The following is an 18530-nucleotide window of genomic DNA, read 5'->3' on the forward strand; positions in this document are numbered from 1 at the left end:
TTTAGGTGGTCAACTTTTACACAGGTACTACTTTGTGCCATGTTAAGTACCTTGTGTCTTTCAAGGCATCAAGAACTCAGATGGCTGGGACCGGGTGGTAAGTCCACATTCGGGGGATTAGGAGCAGGCAGTCAGGGCCAAAAATAGTGGGGGTGGTCAACTTTTACATGAAATATATGCGATTTGGGGGACAAAAAAGAAAGGGGGGAGTTTGACTTTTACACAGGATCAACTATTATATGAGTACGTACAGTAATTGTCAATAACATCATTGCCCATTCTGGAAAACTCAAGCAAACATGGAAGTCTCCTTACATGGGCCAGTCTCAAGAACCTTTGTATATTCTCACCATCGGCAGCATATCCTTCCTCCAGTAAGAGACCAGTCCTCTACACAATATTCCAGGTACAACCTGTAGTGCGCGTCGAAAGAACCAAAGACTTGTTGATCCAAACCAAGGCTTTTATTGACTAAAAGACTGGAGCATATCACAAGTAGGTCAACCAGTCCAGAATGACCTGGTCTGGCTAGGAGCAATCCTTTAAGACCTGCCTGTAGGTATGGCTACACTCTCAACCAATCACAGTCATCCTACACTACAATCTGTACATATACACATTGGTGATAGAATCTGTACTATCACACAACCTCAGCAAAGTCCTAAGCATTTAGAGAAAGGAGCCTTCACTCTTCCACTCCAGTCCTCTTGGTGTTTGCCTTCACAATAATTTGGTTATCTACATGTTCGTTTTTGGTGATCGCTATCGGTCATCATCTGAAAAATATTTTGCATTTCTTATTGCTTATTTTGAAAATTTGTCAAATCCATTGATTTGTAGTTAGTCAGTTATTAATGACAACTCTTGAAAATGGTGGATCCTTGAAGATCCAGAAAGGAGCAGCCACGGCCAGATTAACATCTGCTACGGGCCCCGGATGTTCAAGGGCCCCGCGTTTATGTTCTATGAATTACAAGAAACATTTTCGTTCTCATCTTTGTGCAGTGGCTATGAGATACCACCCTGATAGTCCGTGTTAATAACCCAATTAAATGGCCTTTATTTCAGAACGTGTTTTCCTACTTGCAAAACCATGCTTTTGTGGTACTAAGACAAGTCCTTGCATTTCATACTTGGATATCAACAGGGATTAGAGCATGGATTTTACTAACATCACTTGGAATTAGATCACTAGTTATTGGTAGAAACAGCAGGCATTTCTTCCAATATAGTTGTAATGAGGAGAATGTCTGGGAAACAAAACAATGAGAAAAGTGACAAGAGAAACTCTGCCATGATTCCATTGCTTGTGAAAACTGCAGAGCCCAGGAGGCTTGGAAATTATACACTGGTCACGTTATTGTAAATTCCCTTTCTGTATAGCATTTATATTCCAAAATCAGGTCTGTGCCTCCATTTTGCCACAATCATCCACATGGTGGAATGATGAGGCACCAATGGCAGATGGTGTCAACATAGAAAAGAACACACACACACACACACACACACACACACACACACACACACACACACACACACACACACACACACACACACACACACACACACACACACACACACACACACACACATAATCTACCGGTGGTTTGTTCCACCTTTTGGAAAATGGTGAATACAAATAGCCTGTTTAATTTTTAAAACATATATTGTTTATAGTTTAAATCATTTCTTTTGACCAACAGACTAAGCAAAGGAATCCAGTGCCTGAGTGTATTGTGGATCCAACTTGAAGTGGAAGAAGCAATGGTTCACACAAATCAGGACAATGGAATAAGCTGCCAATCTCAGCAGTAGTATTATGGCAACTCACTAAAATGAAGTTATGAATTTTTTCATTTAAAAAAATGGAATGCAATGTAAACTAAACTATATCTTCCAAGTACACTTGTAGAGAAGCACAGGTGAAGGTCTGATCTCAGGAGGAGGTATGATCTCAGGGGAAGGTGAGATCTCAGGGGAAGGTGAGATCTCAGGGGAAGGTGAGATCTCAGGGGAAGGTGAGATCTCAGGGGAAGGTGTACCGTGAGGCATTAATAAAAAGAGAGTTTATTGGCTGAACCCATTGAAGTGCCCACGCACATGCTGATGAAGATGGGTTGTGGTTCTGGTTGTCTGGTTGAATTCTCAGTGTTGCTACACAAGGACAAGGACTTCAACGGAGGATAAAGACATCCTCAGTTCAGCTCCATCTTTGTGCAACTGCAGAGCAACAATGTGAATGCCTTTTGGAGAGTGGGGAGAGGAAGAACAGGCAAAAAGCATATTAAAGTTTTGAACTGAAGAAATATATTAAAATAGGAAGGCAGCATTGGTTTCAATGTAGTTTTGCATTCCGATGATTTTTTTAAAGGGTTCCAAAGGCTAATTACTGTCATAAGTGCCTATGCCATTATTCGAGAGGTTGTTGAACTCTCATATCTAAGGGAGGGGTTATACCGTCATTTCTATTCCCACAATGAACAGCCGTACTCAGCATTATAAGACTTGCAAGAAATCTCCCACTTATAACCATATAATCATTTACGGAGCAGAAACAGGCCATGTCGGCCCTTAAAGTCCACACTGGGTTCACTAGAACAACTCCATTAGCTCAACCCTCCCACTCTCCGCCCATAACCCTCCAACCCCCTCACCTCCATGTACACATCCAACCTCCTCTTAAATGACAGAAGGAACCCTGCCGCAACGATCTCATTCAGAAGATCATTCCATTCTGCCACCACTCGCTGAGTGAAAAAGCAACCTTTAATGTTTTGCCTCCTTTCCCTTAACTCATGCCCTCTTGTTCCAACCTCCCCTGCCCTCACTTCTACGCCATTTTCTCTGCACCCGCAAGCCAATGGGAGGTTTCATTTCTTTACATTTTTTAAAAAATTATTTATAACACAGCAGAAGCTGATTCTGCCCTTGGACACTTAGCCAAATTGCATCCAATTAACTGGAGGGTGGAGGAGAACTGGAGCACCCAGGGAAAACTCACGCAAATGCCTTACACTCAGTGCTGGATCCCAACCCAGGTTAGTGGCACTGTAATGGCATCCTGCTAACCGTACCGCTCAGTTCCATAGTTCTACATGAAATAGGCAAGGTTGCTGAATGGCTTGGACTTTCTTCTCAAATTCTCAGGAGGGGTTACCTTGTAGCACCAGGCACAGAGTGAAGGAACCCAAAAGACTTTTCAGTAAATCACTCATTTTTTTTTTGCGTCTTCCTGTTGCAGGTGTGTGCAAGGTCCAATATAAATAATACCTACAGGAAAAGAGAAAAAGTAGCTATGAATCACAGGTCCTGAGAATTTCCTTCTTCAATTGAGATTACACAGAGATAGATCAGAAGTCACAGCTAGCTGGTAAATTTAACAGCAAGCAGCAACTTATTAAATTAATGAGATCAACCTGTAATTTGTTGGTAAATACAGTAGATTACTTGCAGATAAACTGCTGATAAATGACTGTAGGCACTGGAAATTGGAGCCAAAAAAAACCCCAAACTATTGGAGGAACTCAGAAGGGCATGTAACATCCGTGAAGGCAGAAGACAACTCAGGGCTGAGAAGGTTGAGGGGTGAGAGTTCGTACAAAGTGAGTTGAATGGCCTTCCAATAAAGTTCCTGAACATTAATATTACATGAAGCACATGTTGAAAGGTTTACACAAATAGTTACCTCTGATGTTGATCTGGTTAAGCTGGGGTTAGAAATCAGTAAACAATAAAACCCCTGGTATCTGTCACCTATAGGGATTGATAGATGCCGGATAAGCGAGTTTTCTGGTTCCTTGAGACTGCATGTTGGGTGAATGGAGAATTAATAGCAAGGGGCGCCAATTTTAAACTTCTGTATTTTTTACTCATTTATTTTCTGTGTTTTTTTTATTGCCGGTTGCTTGAATACCAGATAACAGGGATTTGTTCTGCCAAATTGTTCTACCAATTATTGGTAAAGGTTAAAGTTTTCAGTTTCAAATGAGTCTTGTAACTTCATCCCAAAAATGACTATTGCTCCAGAGTTTGGACAATTTTACATGAAATGTAATTCATAGTTTCTTGCTTAACAGACTAACATTTATCAATGGCAATATAACAATTGTTAACTTCAGGGCAATCTGGTCAAGTAGTTCTTACAACCTTATGATAAACAGTTATCAGGAGGCACGGTAACGAGGCGGTTAGCACAATGCTGTTACACTGCCAGCAATCGGAACCTGGGTTCGAATCCACCACTGTCTATAAGGAGTTTATACGTTCTCCCCGTGTCTGCTTGGATTTACTCCCACCCTTCAAAACGTACCAGGGGTTGGAGGTCAATCAGGTGTAATTGCGCGGCTCGGCCTCGTGTTCCGTTAGGGCTTGTTACCGTGTTGTACGTCTAAATCATTTTTTAATGAAAATAGACAATATCAATAAGCTAAAACAGTTGTCTTCAAAACAATTGAAGAGTAATTCTAAATGTTTTATGCATTACTGATTGAATCGAAAGGACCAGTTTGAACTGGCTGCGAGATTCAGATCCCAGAGACCACCAGCTGGGGTAGCAGTTGGTAGTTGGAGCCACAGCAAAATAATTATGTTGTGAAACACAGAAGTCTGCAGAATGCTGGAGAATCTCAGCCGGTCTCGCAGCGTCCATAGGAGGTAGAGAGATTATTACTGACGCTTTGGCGCACCTTTCTTCAACGTAAAAGGAAAAAACAGGAGGGCATCATCTATAAAGACTGAGAGAGAAATAATTGTTGAACAAGAATCATTGAAGCAAGTTTACTCAATAGGTGTAATGCCTTTCACTTGAGAATCAGAAAAGCTGTTCAATGACTATTTTGTATCAATATTTTTAAAAAACTGCAGATGATGGAAATCAGGAAAAAAATTAGAAAATACTGGGGCCAGGCAATATCAGTCAAAGGACATACAGAGTTCATGTTCCAGGTCAAAGGTCTGTTGAACATCCTGACCAAGGATATGTGACTACAAACATTAACTCAGATTCTCTGTCCACAGATCTTACTTTGCCTGCTGACCGTTTCCAGAATTTTTTGGTTTAAAGCCATTTTGCTTCTGTGCCATAGATTTATCTCCATTTTATTTCGAGATTGACCAGGGAAATAACTAACATGGTGTCAGAATTTATACACACTTCACTTCGTGCAGAAGAGTACTGATCTGCAGTATATCGCTTCCACTACACACACGTCGCTTCCACTACACACACGTCAACAAGCTTCAGCAACTTATGGGTTATAACTCTCAGGAAAGGATTAAAGGGCTGCAGTTCTATCATCTGAGTGTGATATTAGTAATTTAAAGTCATTCTGGAGCTCTTTTTTAAACATAAACATACAGCACAGTAACAAGCCCTTTCGACCCACAAGCCCGTGATGCTCAATTACAACCCCTCCATATGTTTTGAACAGTGCGAAAAAACCGGAGCACCCGGAGGAAGCTCACACAGACACGGGGAGAATGTACAAACTCCTTACAGACAGCGCAGGATTCGAAGCCCGGTCCCGGTCACTGGCACTGTAACATTTTAAATACATCTACCAGGGTCTCTGCAATTTCTACACTAGCCTCCCTCAAGATCTGAGGGAATACCTTGTCAGGCCCTGGAGATTTATCCACTTTTATTTGCTTTGAGACAGCAAATGTCTCCTCCTCTTTCATCTGTATGACTTCCATAATCCCACAGCTTGCTTGCCTCACTTCCCTAGACTCCATGCCAGATTCCTGAGTAAATACATATGGAAAAAAAAACAAATGTTTATAATCTCCCCCATACCTTCTGCCTCCATATATAGCCACTACAAGAGGACTAATTTGTCCATTTGCTCTTGCCATATCTATAGAAGCACTTAAGATTTTCCTTCACCTTGTCTACCAATGTAACCTCATGTCTTCTTTTAGCCCCCCCTGATTTCCCTTTAAAGATCTTTCCTGCATTTTCTATATTCATTAAGCAACTCATTTGCTTCAGTATAACTACAGTACATCTCTCTCTTCTCTTAACCAGATCCCCAATATCCCTTGAAAACCAAGACCTCTTAACTTTGCCTTTATTCCTTCCAGGAACATAAAAACTTTTGAAATTTCAACCTTTAATGTCCTCCCACTTACCAAGCACTTTCTTGCCCAAAAAACAACCCACCCCAATCCCCTCTTTCTAGATCCTTTCACATTTCCTCCAATTTGACCTTTCTCCAGTGTAGAATCTCAACCCGATGACTAAACCTATCATAGAACCATTACAGCACAGAAACAGGCCACCTTGGCCCCTCTAGTCTGTGCTGAACCATTTTGTTCCTAGTCCCACTGACCTGCACTCAGCCCATAGTCTTATCCTTACATAAAATTATCTTGAAACTAATGGTATCATGATCACTGGACTCAAAGTGTTCCCCTCACACATATGCTTATCAACCATCCTGTGTCCTTCCCTAAAAGGAGACTATATTGCACTTTTTCTAGTTGGTACCTCAATATATTGATATAGAAAACTTCCCTGAACACATTGGATAAATTCTAAGCCATCCAACCCTTTTACAGTATGGAAGTCTCAGTCAATATGTAGAAAGTTAAAATCACCTATTATCACAGCTTCTGTTTCCTGCAGCTGTCTGCTATCTCCTTGCAGATTTGCTTCTCCAATTTTCTCTGACTGTTTGTCAGTCTAAAATAAACCCCCATTAGTGTGGTCATACTTTTCCCGTTCCTCAGCTCAACCTATATAGTCTCAGAAGATGAGCCCTCTGGTGCATCCTGTCTGAGCACAGCTGTGATATTTTCCCTGACGAGCAATGCCACTCCTCCTCCTTTCATCTTCCCCGTTCTCTCGGGTCTGAACCAACAGAACCCGGGAATATTGAACTGCCAGGTTTCATGAAATATCCACGATGTCATAATTCTATGTGGCAATCCAAGCTCTATCCTTGCCTTCCTTTCCTACAACTTGCACTGAAATAGATACCACTATTTCCACCACACACAACCCTTTGATTTCGGTTTAAATATGAAACCTTAACATCTTTTCCCTCCTCCACTCCAATACCTGCTTTGGCACCCTGGTTCCCCCCTCTTGCAAACCAAGTTTAAACCCACAGAACAGCACTAGCAAACCTTCATGCAAGGATACTAGTCCCCCTCTAGTTCAGATGCAAACTGTCCCATCGGTACAGATCCCACCTTCCCTGGAAGGGAGCCCAGTAGGGAGGAGTCACGTGATGGAGTAATGGCCAATAAAATACTAGCCCTCTCCAGAAAAGAAGAAAAAAGTGAAGAAAACACAAAAGTTCAAGAAACACAAAACACAACAAATAAAAGATAAAGTTGTGGAGAAAAGAAAGAAAATGCCACCCAAAAAGGAAAAAGCAGAAACAACGGGAAAAAAGTTTTGGGAAGATCTAAATCAGGTATTAAATAAAATCACAAAAAGCAACATACCAAAAAATCCAGAGATCTTTCTTCTAAGAAGTAAAGAATTAGGCCTCAAACTGTATGAAGCACAAAAAACATTTATTATGATCGCCTTAGCTGTAGCAAGAAAATGTATAATGTCAACTTGGAAATCAGAAGAGAGCCTGAGAGTACAGCAATGGTACATAGAAATGAATAAATGTATTCCATTGGAAAAACTAACATATAATTAAAAAAATAAAGTCACATTATTTGAACAAATTTGGGAACCATACATGGAACACAACAGAGAGGGCCTACCACGGACCTCCACCCCCTAAAATGACAGAATGAGAAGAAGACGAAATGAACTGACCCAGTGTGCAAATGTCATTGTGTGATGACATTGTTTAATGGTTTTATTGTATTGTATATGTTGAACGTTAAATGGGTTTGGAGGGGGGTGGGAAGGGGGAGGGAAGGTAGGGGGTAAAAAGGGGAGAAAATGTCACTATGTATATTTAAGAGGGAAATGTTTGTATGTATTTTGATTGATATGGTTCACAGTGTGAAAAACTTTTAAAAATTTAAGAAGAGAGCCCAGTGATCCAGAAATCTGAAACACTCCCTTCTGCACTCTCTTTAGCCATGTGTTAAGCTGCATTATCTTCCCATTTCTAACCTCACCAGGGAGCAATCCTGAGATCGCAACCCTGGAGGTCCTGTCCTTCATCCTTGACTCTCTTTGCAAGACCCCATCACCCTTCCTACCCACGTCATTGGTCCGTACATTGACCACGACAACTGGCTGCTCACTCTCCCCCTTGAGAATGTCGTTAACTTGATCTGAGAACATGCAAGGGGAAGCGAATGAGGGGAAAAATGAATGGAAAGTATTGCTGATAATTTCGATAATGCAGGAAGAAGCTCCAAAGTGTATGGATGGTGGTAATGACCCCCCCTTGACAGAATGCCCTGATTGGTTTTTATTCTCTAAAATACTACGGAATGGCATGACTTACACAAAACCTTGATGTATATTCTTACATATTGAATGTGTTTGGATACATTTGGTTTCTTTTAAATTTTAAACAAACATCATGACAGGAAGAGACAACACATTTGGACAATTATATGGCTTGTATTTGGTACTTCATTTTAGTTCTTTTACTCAGAAGTCTAAATTTAAATCCTGAAATAAACACCAAGGCCACACTTAATGACAATATCCATAAGTCTATGTTTTATAAAATTAGCTGAAAAGGTCCGATATTTGGTACAATAAGGTATGCATAAAGCCAGATGCAATGAACATTTACATCGATAGTGTCTCTGAAGAATAAATCCATTATCTTTCTGACAATATTAAACTCAGTTCTGTTCTTGCAAATGAACCAGCTTCTGATTCCATAGAAAATAATGGGAGAAAATTCAGATTTTAGATGAATGCATTCAAAGAGTTTGTAATGTGTGAAACACAGCAAAGTTTGAGTTAAAGATGCAAGGATTCATTGGTCATTGATAGAACTCCCAAGGTGCCCACACCTTTTTTGAAATTAATTGCTCCAGAGTTGGCATCGTACTTCTTTAAGCAAATGTGGCAACCGAGATATTTAGATAGCAAGCGAAAGAAATAATGTTTGCTATCAAGATCCTGCATTGAGCAGGAGGTGCATATATATACATTCCAATCTCTCACTTAAGAATAAAATGCCAGTTAACTTCTGAGGCAAGTGACTACAGGCAACAGAAGTTCTGAGGAGTTTTATCTCACGATCTTAAAAACACATTCTGCATACTTGCACATTCTTAAAGGAATAAGCATAGTCCCTTGTATTCATCTTAACCATATAACCATTTACGGAGTGGAAATAGGCCATATCAGCCTTCCGAGTCCGCACTGATTCACTAGAACAACTCCACTAGCTCACCGCCAATAACCCTCCAACCCCCTCACCTCCATGTACACATCCAACCTTCTCTTAAATGACGGAAGGGACCCTGATGCAACTATCTCATTCAGAAGTTAATTCCATTCTGCCACCACTCACTGAGTGAAAAAGCCATCTCTGATATATCTCCTAAAGTGTTGCCCCCTTACCCTTAACTCACGGCCTCTTGTTCCAACCTCCCCTGCCCTCAGGGGAAAGAGTCTGTTATTAATTGACTGTAGTCTTTAGAATTTTCTCCAGTTTACCCCATGCAATACCAAGCAAGAAACACAATCAACATATGGAGAATAATTTATATCTCATATTGATCAAACAAAACGAGTGCCTTCTTCAGCATATTTAAAATTACATTGATAAGTCCTTATTTAAGTGTCTATGTGACATACATGATGAAAGATATATATTATTCATACCTTCCCAACTGCGCTGGGTGGGTCACGTCTCCAGAATGGAGGACCATCGCCTTCCCAAGATCGCGTTCTATGGCGAGCTCTCCACTGGCCACCGAGACAGAGGTGCACCAAAGAAGAGGTACAAGGACTGCCTAAAGAAATCTCTTGGTGCCTGCCACATTGACCACCACCAGTGGGCTGACCTCGCCTCCAACCGTGCATCTTGGCGCCTCACAGTTCGGCGGGCAGCAACCTCCTTTGAAGAAGACCGCAGAGCCCACCTCACTGACAAAAGACAAAGGAGGAAAAACCCAGCACCCAACCCCAACCAACTAACTTTCCCTTGCAACCGCTGCAACCGTGCCTGCCTGTCCCGCATCGGACTTGTCAGTCACCAACGAGCCTGCAGCAGACGTGGACATTACCCCTCCATAAATCTTCGTCCACGAAGCCAAGCCAAAGAAGGATTCATACCTTCCCACTGCATTTCTCACTGACATACCTCTGCAATGATACAATGGATATCTCAGCAGAGAAGGAAATAAGCATTAGAGGGAAATAGATTGACTGTGCTTGATCAACAGGAGCAAAGTCGAAACTGTGGCCTTCTACTTTGTAGTAACAGAAGGTTGAATGAAACCTGTAAACCCATCAATTTTGCTCTCGTATATTCTTCAAACACAAATATCAAAGATCAGTTTAGTGTTCACTTGGGGCACCCAGGTGGCTGGTTCTGGTTTATGAGGCTGGAAGAGAATGCAACCAACACGGACTGCTGTTTGGTCTCAATGGCAACAAGAAATTTTAAAAACTGCAGATACTGGGGAAAAAAAACAAAGCAGAAAGTGATGGAAACATTCAACAGGTCAGGCCACATCTGAGAGGGGGAGGGTGGGGGGAGGTAAGGGAAGGGGAGCTTTTCATTTTGCTCTGCATGCCCGCCCATGGAGGTGGTGGAGTGCAATCTACGGCAAAAAAGACCAGAGGAAACTGCCTACGACAAAAATTCAAGGATTTGTCCTTTTAAATGGGGTCGCTTTTCCAACAGGGAGCACAATTTGGGTTCCCCAGAAAATTCCAGAAGGTGGGAGAGCAAGGATGAAACCTTTTTTTAAAAAAAGCAAATGTGTAAAGGAAATGCTGGAAATTGCTCAATAGGTCAAGCAGCTTCTGTGGGGAAGGAAACAAGGTTAACCTTTCAGGAAAGCTGGCTTCATTCAGATCTAGGAAAACAAGCAAACAAGAGTCTATTTTCAATGTGCATCCATGAAGTGTGCTCTATGTCACAACAGCACTTGGCCACTTCTCTATGTCCAAGAATCTCAGTTGCTTTAGTTCAGACTCACAACAGAATTCCTTCACGCCTGATGATATTTTAGTTCTTCTCTCCACCAGAACCTCAAGACTCTTTTTAAAGAATGGTTACTAGAAACTATTTTAGAAAAATAAATGTTTCTTTTCCACAGAAGATGGTGTTATATCTTTCCATGCTTTGATAATGAACACAGGAAGTTGAAAAAATATATTTTGATCTCCTTTCAAATCATTTAAGCTCTCTTGATCTATTCCAGTTACACTGGACAATGAAGACTTTGTTTCCATCTTGAACACTTTTGGATGCATTTTATGGATTTGGGTTGCTGATCACAAAAATAGCCTTAAAATTTTTCTATCACCTACTGTTTTTAAGATACAATTATTTTTTGTGATTTCCTGTCATATTTTAAGTCTACTTCATGCATACAAAAACATGTCATTTTCTGGCTTCACACTTGGTCGTCTTCCCTACTGATCTTGGTGCAGTCAGTGACGAACATGATGAAAGTTTTCATCAGGACGTTGCGACCATGGAAAAATGGCATCAGGGCAACTGGAATCCATCAATGCCAGCCGACTATTGTTGGACACTGACACGAGAGGCATCAGATGCTGAGTACAAACGAAAATCAGCGGCAAAACATTTTTAGGTCAGTTGAACTAATACAATGTGTCAACATCAATATGCAATTAAACATGCCAAATACAATAAAAGATCATTTAATATTTCTCCAACTTCCTATGTGATACAGCAAATCTGCAATTATCTTTGTGTTCACCTTGAAGTTGTCTAACATAATCCCTAATTTTGTTTCAGGAAGCAAACCTTTTTAAAACAAATGTTGCCCAGTATTAATAATCCCACTCATCTGGTCCTCAGCAGTTCCTTGTGGTTGAGTGTTACTTTTCTCTCCAGTTCGGTGGCCATTGAGAAGGCTGGTAAAGCCAAATGACAAGCTAAGGTCATCATTTCAAATGTATTCAGCCAGAATTTTTAGGTAAATGCCCAAGGACCAAGTCAAGTTTATTGTCATCTGATTGCACAAGTACAACCCAAAGAAACAGCGTTCTCTGGTCCTCAGTGCAAAACACGCGGACACACAACCAGGCATAACACACATACCAACAGACAATATACATATTGGACTAGTACTCATATGTACCAAAAACCCATGTGCGACATTATGTCAATACATTTAGCAATAATTTCTTTTTTAAAAAACAGATGTTGAAGTTCTGTAACAAAACAGAAAACGAAGTCAAAGAGGGAGAGCACCATCTGTGGAGAGAGAAACAGAGGTAACATGTTAGAGACCCTTCTTCTCTCCCAGTTCAAAAGAAGAGTTTGGAGCCTGAATTATTAACTCTAATTTTCATTCCATCGATTCTGCCTGACACTTTGTTTTAGCTCCATTCCCATTCGTCCTGCAAACCCCAACATCTGCTAAAATAAGAGTGAGCACAAGCCTGCAGTTCTGGACTTAAAATAGTAATTATTAAATGCTGAAGTCAAACCCACCCTTGTTTTTTTGTTGGTGTGGTTGCTGGTCAGTGGGTGAATTTCAGATGCAGATCCCTGTGTTCCACGCGAACTGCTGTTCTTTCTCAGGAGTAGCCAAATGCTTTGTAAGGAAACTCACCAGAGCAGCAACTTCCCTCGGACACACAACAGCAACACAGAAGTGGCTCAATTTCCCACGATTGAATATGACCCCAATGCTGGAGTAGAAAAACAACGTGCCTTTTCACTGAGTTTATTTTAAATGCACAGATTAATCATAATCATAAAAAGGCTGTTTTGATTTCACCACATCATGACTTCCGGGATGTTCAATCTTATAATGCTGCCCTTGGTAAATATTAAATATAACGCGTGTGTTTTTTTTTAAATTAGACCATCTCTCAATTGTAACAAATTTTCTATCTTAAAAATGAATTATTCTGATCGAGTCAATCAAATGAAATGTTCAGTTTGGATATATTTTTATCAGTAATGATTTCAGCTTTACGTTGAACAACCTTCGGTGTTGAGTCACAATCTCATTACATTTCTGTTAACCGTGTCATTGACCGCATTGGACTTTTAATAAATAACCAGAATTTCCAAGGCTGTTAATCTCGTTTACCTCAATAATTGGCTGCAACTATAAATGTTTAACCAGCAAAGATTCATGGCAAAGAGGGCAACGTGAATTCACTCAGAAAAATTGCAATATTAATGCTGCAGAGGCTGGAACTACAAAGAAAGACAGAAACCGGTGGAAACAGAGAGCTCGGCAGTGTCCATCAGCATTTCCCGACGAAAGGTTTTCAACTTGCAACATTCAGCACTTTTCCAGCATTTCCTGATGGAATCCCATTTTTAATATCTAATTTTTCCTTCTCACTCCTCCATCTCAAATCAAATTCAATAAGAGATGAAGAAATGATACATATATTTAAGGATGGCTTGTGGCCACTCCTCCAAAGGTTCTCTAGTTCAGAACCTATCCTTGATGTGACTTCTATAGTGTAATGAGGGATAACTGTTACCCAGGAGACTAAGTCTCCTGCTCTTTTTATACAGAAACACACCATCTATATTTTTTCCACAGCCAACCTGCAGGCATCAGATACCTTATCTCACCTCCCCTCGCAGAGCATTCCTGGAAAAATCAGTCCTAGTTTGTACCGAGGAAATTAAAGCACTGCTCCCTTACTACAAGGACTCGGGATGCAATTACAACATAGAACATTACAGCACAGTACAGTATTTCGGCCTCAATGTTGTGCCAATCTAAATATACCTACTCCCCAAAAAAATTAAAGCCTTCCTACCTTATAACTCTCTATTTTACTTTCATTCTCTTAAATGTCTCTATTGTTCTAGCCTGCAGAACCATCCCTGGCAATGCATTCCAGGCACCCACAACACTCTGTGTAAAAAAGTTACTCCAGATGCCTCCTCCTAAACTTTTCTCATTTCACTTTGTACAAATGTCCTCGGGTGTTTGCTACTCCTGCTTGGGGGAGAAAAAAGATGCCGACTATCTACCTTTCAAATGCCTCTCATGATCTTGTAGACCCCTATTTAGTCACTTCTCATCCTTCTTTGCTCCAAAGAGGAAAGCCCCAGCTCTGCTAACCTTGCTTTATAAGACATATTTTCCAATCCAGGCAGCATCCTGGTAAATCTCTCTCCATAGTTTCCACATCCTTCTTGCAATGAGGTGTCCAGATATGAATACTATATTCCAAGTGTGATCTCACCAGAGATTTATAGAGCTGCACATTACCTCATGACTCCTGAACTCAATCTCTCAACTAATGAAGTCTAGCATACCATAGGCTTTCTTAACTATCCTATCAATCTGTGTGGAAACCTTGAGAGATCTACTCTATGTATTTGGACCCCAAGGCTGTTAAGTATCCTATCATTAACCCTGAACACTGCCTTTGTTTGACCTTACAAACTGCGTCACCTCACATTTATCCAGATTGAACTCCATCTGCCACTTTACTGGCCAACTCTTCATCCTGTTTAGGTCCTGTTTTGACCTATGACAACCTTCAACACTATCCACAACACCTCCAACCTTCGTATCAACTGGAAACTTATTGACCTTTCCCTCTACTTCATTCAGGTCATTTATAAAAATCAAAAAGAGCCCTACAGAACTCCACTCATCACTGAACTCCAGGCAGAATACTTCCCATCCACTACTACTCTCCGCTTTTTACAGGCAAGCCAATTCTGAATCCACACAGCCAAGGTTCCATGGACCTCTTGTGTCATCAGTCTATGAACAAGTCTCCTATGGGGGAACCTTGTCAAATGCCTTTCTGAAATCCATGTACACCACCTTACCTTCATCAATTTATTTTAACTCCTCAAAAAACTCAATTAATCTTGTGAGGCACAACCTTCTCCTCACAAAGCCATGCTATCCCTGAGAAGACTGCACTTCTCTAAATGCTTGTAAATCTTGTCCTTAAGAATCCGCTCCAATAGTTTGCCTCCTCACTGATCTATAATTCCCTGGATTATCCTTTTTACCTTTATTCAACAAGAGGAACACATTTGCCATTCTCTATCCTCTGGCACCTCCCCTGTGGCCAAGGAAGATCCAAAGGTCATTGCCAATGCCCCAACAATCACTTTCCTTTCTTCCCATAGCAACCCTTTCCCCTCTTGTCTCGTTGGTCCATAGTGTCAGGAATCCTTATTGTATATACATGACAAATTCCACCCCATCTATCCCAGTCAATATTTGGGAAGTTGAAGTTGAAGTTTCCCGTAACAACAACCCTGTTATTTCTGTAACATTCCAAAATCTGCCATCTTGTCTGTTCCTCGATGTCCCAGGGGCTCTTTGGGGGCTGATAGACTACTCCCTGTACAGTGATTTCTCCCTTCCTGCTTCTGACTTCCACCCCCACTGACTCAGGAGCTCCCTTTCTGCAGCTGTGATATTATTCTTGACAAGTAATGCTACTCCCTTTCTTTTACCTCCCATCCTATCCATTTTAAAATATCTAAATCCCATTACCTGCATCAGCTAAGTCTTTGTAATGGCCACAATATCATAATTCCACGTACTGATCCATATTCTGAGCTCAGTTCGTTTATTCTTAGTACTCCTTCCATTGAAATAGGCACATTTGAAACCCTCCAACTGACCACATTTATGCTTCATTCCCTGCCTGTCCTCCCTCACAACATATTGCATCATCCTTTCCACTTTCTGCTCTATTCTCCTCACTCACATTCTGATTCTCACCCTCCTGCCAAACTAGTTTTAATCCTCCCCAACAGCTCTAGCAATCCTGCCTGCCCGGATATTGACCCCACTCCAGTTCAGTGTACAGGTCATACCTTCCCCAGAAGAGATCCAAATGATCCACAAATCATTGAACCCCTGCCCCTGGAACCCAACTCATTTATTGTTACAACCCTATTCTTACCCTCACTGGCACGCAGCACAAGCAGAAGTCCCAAGATTAACACCCTTGAGGTCCTGCTTTTCAGCTTCCCTTTTCAGCCCCTCATTTCTTATTGCTAACTACGTCTGCTCAGCCTCCCACTTCACAAGCTGTGGACTTGCTCATAGACGTCCCTGGCCCTTGCACCTGGGAGGCAACAAAACATCCGGGAACCTCGATCTTTTTCACAGAACCTCCAAGCTATTCACCTAACTATTGAATTCCCAATCACTATACCTCTCTTTTTCTTTCTCCTTCCATTTTTAGCCAAAGGGCCAGAGACCTGGCCACTATGATTTGTCCCTGGTAGATCATCCCAACAGTATCCAAAACATTATAATTGTTGAGGGAAACGGCTGCAGGGACGCTCTGCACTTAGTGCCTATTCCCTTTCCATCTACTAACAGTCACCCAGTTAGCTGCTTCTGATAGCTTTTGTCTATCAGCCCCTCAGTCTCCCAAATGACCTAGAGTACATCCAGCTCCAGCTCCAGTTCCCTATCATCTTCTGAAAGGAGCTGCAGCTGGATGCACCTCTTGCAGGTGTAGTCATCAGGGACAGATTTCCCACATCCTGTAATCGGAGCATTCCACTGTCCTAGCTGCCACCTCCACTACCTACTACGTTACTATGCAGAGATCTTACCTGACCTTACCTGTTGTATGTCCTCAACCCCTACTTGCTGATCTATGTCATTGGCACTAATGTGGACCTCAACATTTGGCTGCTCACCCTCCTAATTCAGAAGCTCTAGAACCAAAGCCTCTAAATCCCCACTCTGACATTAGGCCCCTCCATGTTGGCTGTTCTGCTTCCTTTCTTTTTATACACTGCAGGGTCTATCTGAAGCTCACACTCCAACCAATCGTCTCTCCGCTTACGTTTTAAATGTTCCTGAAACAAAGCCCAGCTTCCAACACTCACCAGTTGTCAATTCCAATTCTAATTTATTTTATGTCATAAGTGCTTTCACAGTGGGATCCCATTAAATTGAGATGTCAATGACCCGTGTTTAAAGCCAGGTTAGGTCGGATCAGAGTGTTCATACTGAACCAAGAAAAGCCAGTTCAGTTTCATACATCTCAGGTTAAAAGGAGCCAGGACCTGCAGCATTACAGTCCCAGGAATGCAGGTAATCCTTTCACACAGGAGCTATCGACTCTGATACTACTTACCATGGCGGGTAAGTACCAGGATGAAAATGCCCCTCCCCCCGCCATCCCGCATTCATTGCATTCACACAGGCAGGTGAAACGGTAAAAAAAAGCCAATTAAATACTAGCTTTCAAGGGCAGTGTGAAAGCACCTAATATGTGATGACCTCACTTCACCAGATTCTGAAGACCAATCCAGAATTACAACCATTAACTGGCACACCTCTTTCCAATTCTCATGATGCTTAGTTCACTCCAAGATATCCACACTCCCTAGAAGTTTAACTGTCCAGGTTTCCTGGATTTCCAATTCAGTCATCTTCCTTTGGCTTCTTGGCAAACACTCATTTCCAACACCCTGCCTTTGACTCCATTTGTCTAATCCCCAAGCTCTGAATTTCAACGCTTCCCTAACCCACAAAAAAAGCTCTACTCCTCTGCATTTTTCTGTCTTCCAAAATCTTGTTTCAATGTACCTCTCTGACCTCCTCTCCTCTCCCAACATTCTTGCCTGGTGTCACTGTTTGTCTGATCAGGCTCCCAAGAATATCCTCCGGGTGATCTACTGTGCCAGTTGTCATTTACAAGTAACACTAACAGACTGCATGAAGTATTGCAGTTAACTTTTTAAAAAATGAAACAAAGATTGGTCGTTTATGCAAAAGTGTCAAATGTGAAGTTAATTTCCATGGAAGTGGAAAGTATGCAGTTGCCAGGCCGGAAAGAGAATGGAAAATTTGAGCATTGTTGAAGCAGTGTCAAAGCTTTAACTTTATAACAAAATATTTTTTCTATTAGAGAGCCAATTAAGCAACACAGGTCCTTGTTGCTAAGGCTGTCGATAAAGCCAAGACATTTAGATATTTTTACATAAGTACAGTGTGATAAACCACTGTTACACTATGATTGGCCACTGCTGGCTGGACACGCCCCCTGAGACTGATCCTACCCAAGACCCTTTGAATGCTCTCCATTTGTCCTGCCATGATCAGTCAATGAGGTTGATGGCTGTTCCACTCTATAATTAATAAAAGCCTATCAGTTTCACACCTTTTATGATTATTGATGGTGCATCAAACAGCAAGGAGTTCTATGCACTTGTACAAAACATGATCTTAAAAACACAGCAATGAGGATCAAAAATGTAATCAGATGCATAGGCCAGTGCAGGCAATGCCCACATTGAGATTATGGAAGGGTACTACCATTCTTGTTCACCAACTCATGCTGCTTGGCCCATTGATTTCTACCACCATATTGTGTTCACATATAGAACATAGAACATTACAGCAGAGTACAGGCCCTTCAGCCTTCAATGTAGTGCCATTCCTACCCCCCAAAAAAACTA

General features: G+C 41.4%; 1 protein-coding gene across 11 annotated transcripts in view; it reads right to left on the reverse strand.

Moving 5' to 3' along the window:
• The window catches only part of LOC138749874 (organic solute transporter subunit beta), a 110374-nt gene that overhangs the window by 18219 nt on the left and 73625 nt on the right, over positions 1-18530 (reverse strand). For 5 of the 11 annotated variants that reach the window (XM_069911849.1, XM_069911848.1, XM_069911842.1 and 2 more), the window contains exon 3: positions 3158-3270. In XM_069911849.1, the coding sequence (XP_069767950.1) occupies positions 3158-3270 (113 nt within the window). Of the gene's footprint in view, positions 1-3157; positions 3271-4309; positions 4388-9769; positions 9853-10222; positions 10340-12584; positions 13052-18530 lie in introns of those variants that run through there. The other 6 variants (XM_069911852.1, XM_069911850.1, XM_069911851.1 and 3 more) reach the window with 6 other exon arrangements.

The sequence above is a fragment of the Narcine bancroftii genome, chromosome 14, assembly GCF_036971445.1.
Source record: "Narcine bancroftii isolate sNarBan1 chromosome 14, sNarBan1.hap1, whole genome shotgun sequence".
Lineage (NCBI taxonomy): Eukaryota > Metazoa > Chordata > Chondrichthyes > Torpediniformes > Narcinidae > Narcine > Narcine bancroftii.